We start from the raw sequence: 11,097 nt of genomic DNA, 5'->3' as shown, positions 1-11,097 counted from the left end.
TGTTGTGTAATATTTCATATTTATAGAAGATAAAAGTTAAATGAAATAGGATTCATTATTTCTACATATGTATTTTAAAATTAAGAAAGTAAATAGTTTTTAATAGGAAAGTTTGATTTACAAAGATTGTTTAAACAGAACAACTACATTCTGTAATGAGATTAATCTCTATGTATATTTATTTATTCTATGATGGCTTTTTATATATTTATTCTTTTAGAAATGACATTTTTAATGTATACATCACAATTAAAGTTTTATATGAAAAATGTCGAAATATATTTTTGTAGGAGTAAAATATATAAGTAGTTGTATATTAAAAGTTTCATATAGATATGTGTCTATTCAAAGAGAAAATCACATGTCTAATTGAAATTTTATTTTATAAAATTACTAAGAATAGATACATCTATATGTATCAGATTATGTATGTATCTCTGTGCTTAGAAAAAACTCACAGAATATACTACCTTTTATGATATTTTCTCTGTTTTGGCCTTATACTTTACATTTTACATAAATTCATCAAATCTACTTGAATAAATAAATTACAAGTATGTTAAAGAAATATGTACATTTACAAATGATAACAAAATTTTTTTAAATTAAAAATGGTTTAATTGTTTACTGCCTTTGAAATTGCTTATATTAAAAGTAATTTCTAAAATATAATGCATTAACAAATCAATGAATTTAAAAACTGTATTTATAATATTTTATAAATCTGATAAAGGAATTATAAAATAATTATTTATTACAATAACTTATATACATGTATTTAAATTTTCATCACATCTAGCATTGTTATTTTAGATCATTTTAATTTTGTTTCATATTAAGCAGATCCTTCTGAAGTGTTTCTTTGGTTCTCAGTTTTTTGTTCTTGTTGTTCACGTATTTGCTGAGTTTTATATAATTCAATTAATTGTTCAGTAGCAGTTGGTTCGGTTTTAATAGCTGAGCCAATTTCTTTCTACAAAAACAATATATCCAAGTTTTAAATATATGTACAATGAAATCAATATTTTTATTAAAGTTGAGATATAAAAATTTTACTATATTTACATTAGGAAACTGTACTAGATTATGGCTTGGATCTTTAAATGTAAAAGGTGTCCATGGTCCTTGAATAGAAGGAAATTCTGTATGCCATAATTTTCTTAAACGTAGTTTTGTACCATCATGAAATTGAGTACGTAACAATTCCATCCACTTTACAATGTCTTCTCTACTATAGTTACTAACATTCATCCATTGTTTTTCTCCATTTACTATAAAGGATACAATATTTATTATATTTATAACACGAACAAAGTAATATTGGCATACTTACAATATTCTGCAGTTATTACTGGTGTTCTGTGTCGTCTTGGTTTTACATAGACAACAATGCCAGAGTTTTTGCTTGCATAATCTACTAAATCGTGTTCTAAAAAGTCTCTGAATAAAGTGTAAAACATATATGTAATTATTGAATAACATCTATTTTTTTTATATATTAAAATCAACAATATAACAAATATTGTTTTGCTATAATAAATTTGTTATACTTTCCTTTGATCTTTAAAAATAAATTCATTCCAATACTTACATAAAAAAGGAAAGTATAACCTACCTGATTCCTTTACTTGCACCATGATTTTTGCAAAACTTTAATGTCACCCTTTGTAATTGACACACATAACGTCCAATTCCAAGTCCTAAAGGAGCTCGCGGGAATCCAGACTTAAGAAATAATACTTTGTTTGACATTCTGAATTAATTTAAATAATTCGATCATACATACAAAAACAAGAATTTCTGCACATTCCAAATCGTATAGTAAATCGAACTACGTATACTAGCACATGGATAATAAGAGAAGCTGTCGACTCCCGATCGGTATTGCAGTTTTCGAATTATTTTATTCAGTCGATTATTAGAATTGTAAATGCCATCTAGCAGTCAAATGCTTGGACTAATTTTTTTTATCCATCCCTAATAATAGGCTATATTTTTGCTCGTACGTATGTAAGAAAAACTTACTGATTACGAGTATGAAAATGATATACATCATTCGAAATAATTTATTTGGCCTTATTTAATGAAAAAATAGAAGACATAATAAAGAAAGATAAGTAAAATTTATATTCGAAGAAGTATTTTTACTGAATTATAATACATAATTTTAAACATTTTGCAACTAATTTTATAAATAAATACAGAATTGTAAAGTTTAAAATAATATAATCGTATGAAGTTATGTTTTTGATGTTACTGAAGTTCTTGATGGTGGTCTGCTAGAGTCTCCACCTTCAGATTTCTTACTGGTACTGTATAAAATGAAATATGGTTATTATATTAAAAATTGAAAAAAAAAAAGAAAAAGAAAAACGTAATCATTTTTATTGAATAATATAGTAATTAACAAATTTATGAACTTACCTGTTACTTTTGTTACTTCTTTTAAACATATCCGATAATTTCTTTTTTAACTTTTTCTTTTCTTCTTTGATATCTTCATTAATGCTCATTTCAGAGCCTGAGGTCTGCAAGAATTGAAATTTACATTTTATTTAAAAAATAATTCATATAAGCAAAATAACAAAATATTTTTACCCACTCGATAGTCTAAATTCATGTTTGCATCGTCAACGCTGCTAGATTTAACTAGTTTAGTTCTGATTTTTCCAATTATACCTTTATTGTATTTCTTTTCTCTATGTAACATTTCACTTTTTGTAGAGTCACCAGACAAACGGCTAAAATACATAATGAAGATAAAATAAAGTAGTATAATTTATGATATTAATAATTAAAAATATTTAGTATATATACCTATCCACACTAGAATCCCGTTGTAAAGTAAATGCTCGTGGATTGGATTCCAATGATTGTAAACTGGACATATTACTATCAGTACCCCAAACATTTTGGGACTGAAAAAGAAAATATTATTTTATAAATATTTAATATCGATGCACATAGTAATATTTTTTTATTTATTACTACAATAATTAGATAAAATACAGAGATATAATTTTACCTCTATGCTTCCTCCTCCTGTTGTTTGCTCTAAAGATAAACTTTTCACTTTCAAACGTGGTTTGGAGGGATTTGGACTTGTACCTCTTCTTGTTGTATTATCTACAGATGTTGACCTATAATGTAAGAATATATTATATAAAATATGGGATTAATCTTATAAAGGAAACAACCCGTTTTTCCATCATGTTAATATTTTGCAACATAGTTCACCTTTTACTAAGCTTCATCAATTGTTTTGCACTTATATTATCCAATGTTCTCTTAGATTCTTTAAGTTCTTTTGCTACATTCATTAATTTTCTTATAGTATATTCCAATTTTTCTGTTCTATTTTCCAATTGCTGCATAGAACCTACATATATGCATAAACATATCATTTATTATGTATACTAAATATAGATGGTGAGAAAAAGACAAAGTTTTAAAATACAGTTCTTACCTTTAATATCATTTTTCGTATCGAGCATAGGTGATGATTCTCTCGATTTAGGACCCTATAAAAGAATATATGAATATATTATATTGTTAACAATAGAATTAATTTTATTATATTTTATACTTTTAATCTTCTTGGTGGTGTTGGTGTATATATTTCTGTTTTTTCTTTTGTATACACATCATTTAATTCTGGGAATAGTTGTTGAAGATCATCTACTTGTCTCAATAACGTATTAATGTTTTTCATTTCGTTATTATCTAATTCTCGTTGACGTAATATTTCATTCTTCAATTCTTGTCTTTCTTTTTCATGACGTTCTTTTTCGCGTCTCATTCTCTCGTTACTTGTTCTTAATTTAGCGTGAGCATCCCGTAATTCCAATAGATCACATTGTAACTATTCGAAATATAATAAAGTAATAAATATACAAAGAAAAGATCAAAGAAAGAATATTTAAAAAAAAAAAAAAACATTTAATTTATTCTTACTTCTACTAATTTCTTCTTGTTTTCTTCTTTTTCTTCATCAAAAGCTTTTTTTAACTGATCTTGCTTTCTTTTATTTTCAAGACGTTCTTTAGCACGTTCTCTTTCAATCTATAATGTTAATTAAAGTAAATTAACATACAAATAAATGATTTTCAATATTATTATAATTGCATTATTTAACGTAGAATTCAAATTTTTAACCTCGAACAAAGTTTGCCTCAAATCTCTTGCAAGAGTCGCTGTTTCTTCTAATAATCTTTGTTGCTCTTTTCTTTCTTTTTGCCAAGCGAGTTCCATACGTACTTTTACGCCTGGAATTTTGGATCGTCCACTAGAAAGAATGCGTTCTTCTTCAAGCTGAAAATTTAAGATGTCTATTAATACAAGAATTAGAAATGTTGAAAATATTTTGCGTGAAATAATTTTTTATTTCATATCTTACTGACCTCATTAATTCGAGATTGCATCTCAGATAATTTCACATTCCAAGCTGATTTCTCTGAAACTAATGATGTTTTTAATCTGGAATATTCAAGTTTTGTCTCTGAAAGTTCATCTTCCATGCAACTAATTTGTTGTTCCAGAACTAAAATATTAGCCTTAGAAGATTCTTCATCCTAAAGCAAAATGTTTGTTAAAATGATTTTAAAGACAATTTTAAAGAGAAAAAATAAACTTTTTTAAAGAGAAAATAGATAATATTATTATATCCTTATATTTAATAATTTAATATTCACCTCATCTGATTTTTCAGAATTTGTAATAGACTGTTTACGTTGTCTAACCGACTTTAGATCTGCGATTGTCCTTTGGGCACCTTCTAACATATGCTTATATGTATCTCGCTCACGTTTATAACGTGACAATTGATTTTGTAATGACTGCATTTCATCAGTAATTGCTGTAATTCTCTGTTCATAATGCATTTTACATTGTGCTATATCTGCTTTCTTTGCTTTCTCAAGATTTGTTAAACTAGTTTTCAATTTTTGTATTTCTGATTCAAGTGTCGTTGTATCAACTGATAAAATTTGATGAGCTTTCGATACAGCATCGTAATCCTTTAATTTATTAATTAAATCTTCGTTCTATTAAAAAAAGAATATATATATAAGTATATAAATATAAAAAATTATCTTTCTTTAAAACATTTATTAATTATTCACTTACTATTTCTCTCGCATTTTCTAGTCTCTGCAACATTAGATCGTTTTCTTTTTTCAAACTATTAATTTCAGTTTTTAAATCATTCAACAAAGGCTTGTGGGATAATGCTTCGTATTCTTGCATACGTTTCTATGATAATAATATATATTACTATCAATAAATATATATGATAAAATCAACAGAATATCTTACCTCGAAGATAGATTTTTCTAATTGCCATTGATTTTCCTTCTCTTTTATAGACTCTTGAAGTGATTTTATTTCTGTTTGATTATTATTTAAATCAGTCTTGTACTGCAATAATATACTGTAATAATGAAAGTATGTGTTACTATTAAACTAAAAAAAATAATACATGCATTATCGTGTAGTTTTAAATCACGTAAGTTGAATTTACCTGTTTACAGATTGATTCTCCTCTTCAACTTTTCCTTTTAAAACTACTAATGTTTTATGTTCTTCATTTAATTTATCATAGTCTGCAGTCATTTTTTCTATTTGAGTTGTGAGTTCTGTAAAAGACCAAATTTTAATATTATCTTTGACATTTAAACTATAAAAAAAAATCATAAATAATTTCAATTTTCAACCTTTGAAAAAAACTTACTTGAAATTTTATCAGAATAATTTGCTTTCATTTCTTTGATTTTAGTAGTATCTAAGCCATTTTTTTCTAGAGATGTTATTTTGCTTTTAAGAGATATAATTTCAGATTCTTTTGCAGATTTATCTTTTTCTATTTGAATGGTTAATTTGTCTTTATCTTTCTTAACATTAGCAAGTTCAGTTTTCAAATCTGCTATTTGTGTTGCAGATGAACGTCTAAGACTTTCCAATTCTTCTTTTAAATGTTTTGCTTCCTTATCAAGTTGTTTTTTAGTCTGTTCTATCTATTATATAATTTCACAAAATAGTATAAAAATATAATTATAAAACACTAATAAAAAATTATTAACTGACGATTTTCAAAATAAGTCTAGTAAAAAAATATGGAAATAAAAAAATTATTATTTAAATTCAAAATGAAGAAAAATTAAGTTATAATAAAGCAAAACCAGTTATTGTATTTACAGTTGATATTGTTTCTGTCATATTTGCTTCTCGTTGAGTACATGATGATAAATCATTTTGTATTTCAGTGCATTTTTTTTTCTCTTGAGATAATTCTTTCTTTAAATCATTAGTTGTTGTCTCTAGTCTTTTGATCTTGTTTGTATACTCTTTCTCTGAGGATCTTATGACTTCTATGCTTAAACAAAAATTAAATTATTGTATATATAGATGTGAATATTATAACGATAAATTTAAATAAATTAAAAAAAAAATAGAAACAATAGTACAACAAAGAATGACACTAAAATTATAATTTAATCTCACCAGTATCTTTCTTTAGTTTTTCCAATTCCTTATAAATTTTAAGTTTTTCAAAAGATAATGATAATAATTCCGATTTTAATTTTTCTTTTTCTTCTTCCCATGCTTTTTTTTCTGTCTCTCTAGATGTTACAGTATAATCCAATTTTTTTTTCACTATAAGTTATATTTATATATTTAAATATATTATGAAGATGTAAACAAAACTTGTGACAACAAAAATTAATAATCAAAAATAAAAATCCTTACTATTTTGGAAATCCATATTCATTTTATCGTCTGTTACTTTTCCTTCGCGATTCTTATCTTTGTCTTTGTCTTTATCCTTATCTTTGTCTTTTCCTTTTTCTTTTTCTTTTTCTTTTTCTTTTTCTTTTTCTTTTTCCTTTATTAACTCCTTCGAAGTATCTTCCAGTTTTTGTTTTATTAATTCATAATCCCGTAATAGAGCATCATATTTCATAGTATTCTCATTGTTTTTTTCATGAATAATATCTATTTCTTTTCCATCATTAATATTAGCACAAAGTGTAATAATATTATCTAAAAATATAATAAAGTATAAACAAGAATATTGAAATAAATATATAAATAAATAGACATATGTAAAAATGGTAAATAAAGAAATATCAAACCTATTTGTTTTTGCATATCATCCACCGTTTTTTTAAACTGTACTTTTGTACCAAGTTCTGTAGGTTTTACATCCGTTTTTTTTTTGGAATCATTTTTTATTTTTGTTAACATCTCCTCAATTTTTCTTACCTATAAATAAATCGTAGAATAAATAACAACCATGATAAGGAATTAAAATGTAATTCAAAAATAATGTACCTCTTGTAATCTTTTCTCAAAGTCACTTTTTTCTTTCTGCAATTGTTCTGTTGTCCTTTCTAATTTTCTTAATTTAAATGAAAGGATACGACTATTTTTATTTGATTGTTCTAAAGACTTTCGTAAGTTAGTATACTCATTTGCTTGGTCCTCCCTTAAATACATAAAAATTTCTTTTTTTACTGCAGAAATATATGTTTCTTTTGACTTTAGTTATTTTTATGAATAAATATAAAGTTAGTTGATACCTAAAATTATCTTGCATTTCACATATTTCTTCTTCCAATTCTCTGATTTCTTTTTTCATATCTTCATTTTCATCCATTAGAGATTCACAAAGAGTTTCTGCTGCTTTTAGTTTTGATTTTAAATCTTCACCTGTTTTATCCATATCGCGTCTATTTAATTTATAACGTGCTTCATTTTCTAAGTCTCTTATTTTTGATAATAACATAGCTTTTTCTTCTGTAAGAACTAAAATATTTGTCTAATGTTAAATTATATTATTAATTATAAAATACTTTGAAACCTTATCTTTAAGGCATTTAATTCATAATTGTAATATCATAATGCTAAATTCATATTACATACCTCTTATTGATTTTTCTAATTTAATTACTTCACTCATAGATGTTTTATTTGATATTGTATCCATAGAACTTAAACGACGAAGCCATATTTCGCTCTTTTCTTTTTCTAATCTCTGACATTTCTCTTTCATTTCATTTAATTCTGTTCTTAATCTTTTAATCTCACTCTAAAATAAATATCATGTACATCTAAATTATAATTTTCATTTCTCTTTCAAAATAAATATCTACAATAGAAATATTACCTCTTCCATGCCATTTTCTAGCCTTTGAATCTCATTTATTGGTACAGATTTTGTAGGAGATTTCTTCACCTAAAGTTACATTTAATATTTAGAAATTTATCACCTCTCTAATGCTATTTACATAAAAACTATATACAATAAATAAATAGATATACCTGAATAATGAATTCAACATCATTTCCTGCAATATTGTCATTGTTTTTTATTACTTCTTTGATTTGTAGTTTAGATGAAGAATCAAATAACTGATTTTTAGAAGTAGACTTTTCACCTAGTAAAGAATGTCTTTTGTCTTTTGCAATATCTTGCTTTTGCAATTCTGAGATATCATTAAGTTGATTAGCGCTAGTAGAAAAGTTAGATACCGATGTAGAATTGAGCGAAGAATCCAAGTTGGATGATCGAAGATCATTTTTTGTGAGATTTGTTGTAGAGGCCCAAGATCTCTTTCCATCACTAAAATTCAATGAAATGTTACAATAAAAATTCTATTTATTGATATTTTTTCTCATAATTTAAAATACTTACCGCTCTGACGAACTATGCAATGACAGATTAGGTGTTGATGATGTTATGTCCCGTAAGCTACCTCTTTTCTCACCATGATCTTTATAATCTCTAATAAATAAATTAAATAATTAATAATTAAATAATTAAGATAATGTTTGATTTATGTTTGCTAAATTCTATATAGATATATATAAATGTATTGAAAAAAAAAGTAGTTTACTGAAAGATTATATTTTTGTTGCATAACATCTAAATATATATAAATAGATTAAATTTATTTAGAAAGATATATAGTATTCAATAAATAACAAAAAATTCACGAAATACCACAATGAATGATCAAACGTCACACGATAAAACAATAAACTTTTAAATATACGCGCCATACATTACCATAAAATTCTTTCTTACCGATCGTGATTAGACTGTTTATTATTTCACTGCTTTATGTTTATGTTCTTCTTTCAATGAAACTACTTTACCAACCAAATGTTTTTACTTTTTTAAAATTTCTTTTCATCAAGAATAAAAATGAAATAATAATCTTCATTAAAAATCCTATAGGTCAAAATATTTGATTACAAAGATTAATTTAATCATATTAAAAACATTAATTTCTATTACTTTTTATTTTCATTTATCCACCATGAACCTTCATTCTTTTATGTTATATAAATCAAATGTATAACAAATATTTGCATTACTTTTGATTAATTACGTAGGATCGGTAAAACTCTTCTATCTTAAGATAACATATTCACGTGAAAACTCTGACGCATTTACGTGAACGAATCGTATTTTGGATAAGTTATATATGTCTTTTCTATTCTTAGATTTATGCAACGATAGAATATGTTTTCCGACTACTAAATCACGTTAATCTGCTAATAAATCATGATTGCTTGTTTTTGAAAAATGGCGAAAGAACATACCATCTATCAATAGTTAATTCTTAGATTTATATGTGTGCGTGTATATATATATTGCCGCTAATTTAATTTCTTAATACGTGTAATTAGAAACTAAAGTTCTCGAAGGATCTGGTTTAGCTCAATCTGTTTATAGAAATCCGCTGTGACCGGTGACTGCATACCTTGACAAATTGGCAACACGAATGGTGTAATTACTAGTTATATTCGAATATACAAATGAATTTTAATAATTTTTACTTAATAATTTATCAATCTTAATTATATTTTAATAAGATCACGTATGAACGAGATAAGATTATTTTTTAGAATCATTTCAATTTTATTTTATTTAACAAATCTGTAATAAAATTTGGAGAATGGTAATATGAATATATTACCTGAAGCATCGTTTGCATCGCGTTGGCCATCGAACTTGAGGATGGAAACCAAGAGGACAAAGAGGATCCCCTTTCTTGGAGGAATATGCGTGATGCATTCCTATGTGAGTTATTTCGAAATAATTAATATAACTATTCGTTATTTATTTATTAAAATTAAATTTTGTCTAACTTTTGAGAAATTAAAAAACCAAAAACATTACAATTTGAAATACCATTTTATCAACAATTTATATAATACGAAATTTAATGTATACATGCATACATACATTTATTATATTTCATCATTAAAGTACTATATTTGAATAAAGTATACAATTCCATGATTTTTTTTAATATTACAGATAATTGTTAATTTTATTCATTTAAATATCAATGAAGATTTTATCTAATCAAACTTTTCAATTTCGTCGTAATTTATTTTCCCGCCAATGCAATGAATTTTGAATTTTAACAAAATATTCTTTATATATCTACATGCTTGAAATAAATGTATTACATGTATATATGAATAAAATAGAATATATAATTACATCGCAGTGGAAATAGTAACATAGAATTTACGCACGCATTATCGTAAAATTATAACATATATTTTACGAAATTGTTTGATTGACTTACTTTATTAGTTCAAATACTGATTCGCTGAACGAAAAGTACTATGATTATACATTTTTACAAACAGCACTTTTATCATCCATGTTTATGCATAGAACATTTATTGGTCACGAAAACAAAAATAATAAATGCCTCACTATATAATACGGAATTACTATTTAATAAGTTATTAAGGCAACATTGTATTCATTTCTTCTTAGTTAACACTCCATGTTACGTATTCATCAACACATTCGAAACATTTTTGTGTGGCTCAACGTTACGCGGCGTCACTAATAGCACTGAAACGGCTGCTATTGTAAGATCAGTTGAGTAGTCATCGTTGTAAGATCACCTGGACTTCTGCCAGAATGTGTTTGCAGATATTTATATATATATATATATATATATATATATATATATGCAAACACACACACACGCATACATACATACATATACGTTTGTACATATATACATAATACATATTTTATACATACTTTCTTACATCTTTTGAATG

The 11,097-nt window shown here is 25.2% G+C and overlaps 2 protein-coding genes across 3 annotated transcripts; both read right to left on the bottom strand.

Annotated features, from left to right (window-relative positions):
• Nucleotides 1–161: 161 nt before the first annotated feature.
• On the bottom strand, nucleotides 162–1,852 carry LOC127067298 (39S ribosomal protein L43, mitochondrial). The gene is made up of 4 exons (XM_051002078.1): nucleotides 1,616–1,852; nucleotides 1,334–1,440; nucleotides 1,066–1,271; nucleotides 162–973 (listed from the first exon to the last, which is right to left on the bottom strand). The coding sequence occupies exons 1-4, from the start codon at nucleotides 1,750–1,752 to the stop codon at nucleotides 836–838; spliced, it is 588 nt and encodes a 195-aa protein (XP_050858035.1). The 5' UTR covers nucleotides 1,753–1,852; the 3' UTR covers nucleotides 162–835.
• A 252-nt stretch (nucleotides 1,853–2,104) lies between these two features.
• On the bottom strand, nucleotides 2,105–11,015 carry LOC127067289 (myb-like protein X). Of its 2 annotated transcripts, XM_051002065.1 has the most exons (28): nucleotides 10,605–11,015; nucleotides 9,984–10,083; nucleotides 8,693–8,782; nucleotides 8,320–8,620; nucleotides 8,165–8,233; nucleotides 7,921–8,086; nucleotides 7,578–7,803; nucleotides 7,330–7,483; nucleotides 7,131–7,260; nucleotides 6,745–7,038; nucleotides 6,499–6,651; nucleotides 6,193–6,365; nucleotides 5,729–6,011; nucleotides 5,519–5,633; nucleotides 5,314–5,428; nucleotides 5,125–5,250; nucleotides 4,692–5,042; nucleotides 4,401–4,571; nucleotides 4,156–4,311; nucleotides 3,955–4,062; nucleotides 3,587–3,862; nucleotides 3,467–3,521; nucleotides 3,238–3,379; nucleotides 3,026–3,140; nucleotides 2,818–2,918; nucleotides 2,603–2,741; nucleotides 2,425–2,528; nucleotides 2,105–2,312 (listed from the first exon to the last, which is right to left on the bottom strand). In XM_051002065.1, the coding sequence occupies exons 2-28, from the start codon at nucleotides 10,079–10,081 to the stop codon at nucleotides 2,240–2,242; spliced, it is 4,284 nt and encodes a 1,427-aa protein (XP_050858022.1). In that variant the 5' UTR covers nucleotides 10,082–10,083; nucleotides 10,605–11,015; the 3' UTR covers nucleotides 2,105–2,239. The 2 variants fall into 2 exon arrangements, with proteins under 2 accessions (XP_050858022.1, XP_050858023.1); XM_051002066.1 differs by lacking the exon at nucleotides 6,499–6,651.
• Between the last annotated feature and the right edge of the window lie 82 nt (nucleotides 11,016–11,097).

This window comes from Vespula vulgaris, chromosome 10, assembly GCF_905475345.1.
Source record: "Vespula vulgaris chromosome 10, iyVesVulg1.1, whole genome shotgun sequence".
Lineage (NCBI taxonomy): Eukaryota > Metazoa > Arthropoda > Insecta > Hymenoptera > Vespidae > Vespula > Vespula vulgaris.
Note: the sequence above shows the minus strand (reverse complement) of the source record. Positions and strands in the feature narration are given on the sequence as shown.

What these genes read in the sequence shown, in the direction of transcription:
- LOC127067298 (XM_051002078.1), bottom strand. Translation starts at nt 1,752, where the DNA reads ATGTCAAACAAAGTATTATTTCTTAAGTCTGGATTCCCGCGAGCTCCT. An exon ending in AGTAATAACTGCAGAATATT is followed by an intron (nt 1,272 to 1,333) that starts GTAAGTATGCCA and finishes TATCCTTTATAG; the next exon opens with TAAATGGAGAAAAACAATGG. An exon ending in ATCTAGTACAGTTTCCTAAT is followed by an intron (nt 974 to 1,065) that starts GTAAATATAGTA and finishes TTGTTTTTGTAG; the next exon opens with AAAGAAATTGGCTCAGCTAT.
- LOC127067289 (XM_051002065.1), bottom strand. Translation starts at nt 10,081, where the DNA reads ATGCATCACGCATATTCCTCCAAGAAAGGGGATCCTCTTTGTCCTCTT. An exon ending in TTGCATAGTTCGTCAGAGCG is followed by an intron (nt 8,621 to 8,692) that starts GTAAGTATTTTA and finishes ATTGAATTTTAG; the next exon opens with TGATGGAAAGAGATCTTGGG. An exon ending in ATTCTGAAAAATCAGATGAG is followed by an intron (nt 4,572 to 4,691) that starts GTGAATATTAAA and finishes ATTTTGCTTTAG; the next exon opens with GATGAAGAATCTTCTAAGGC.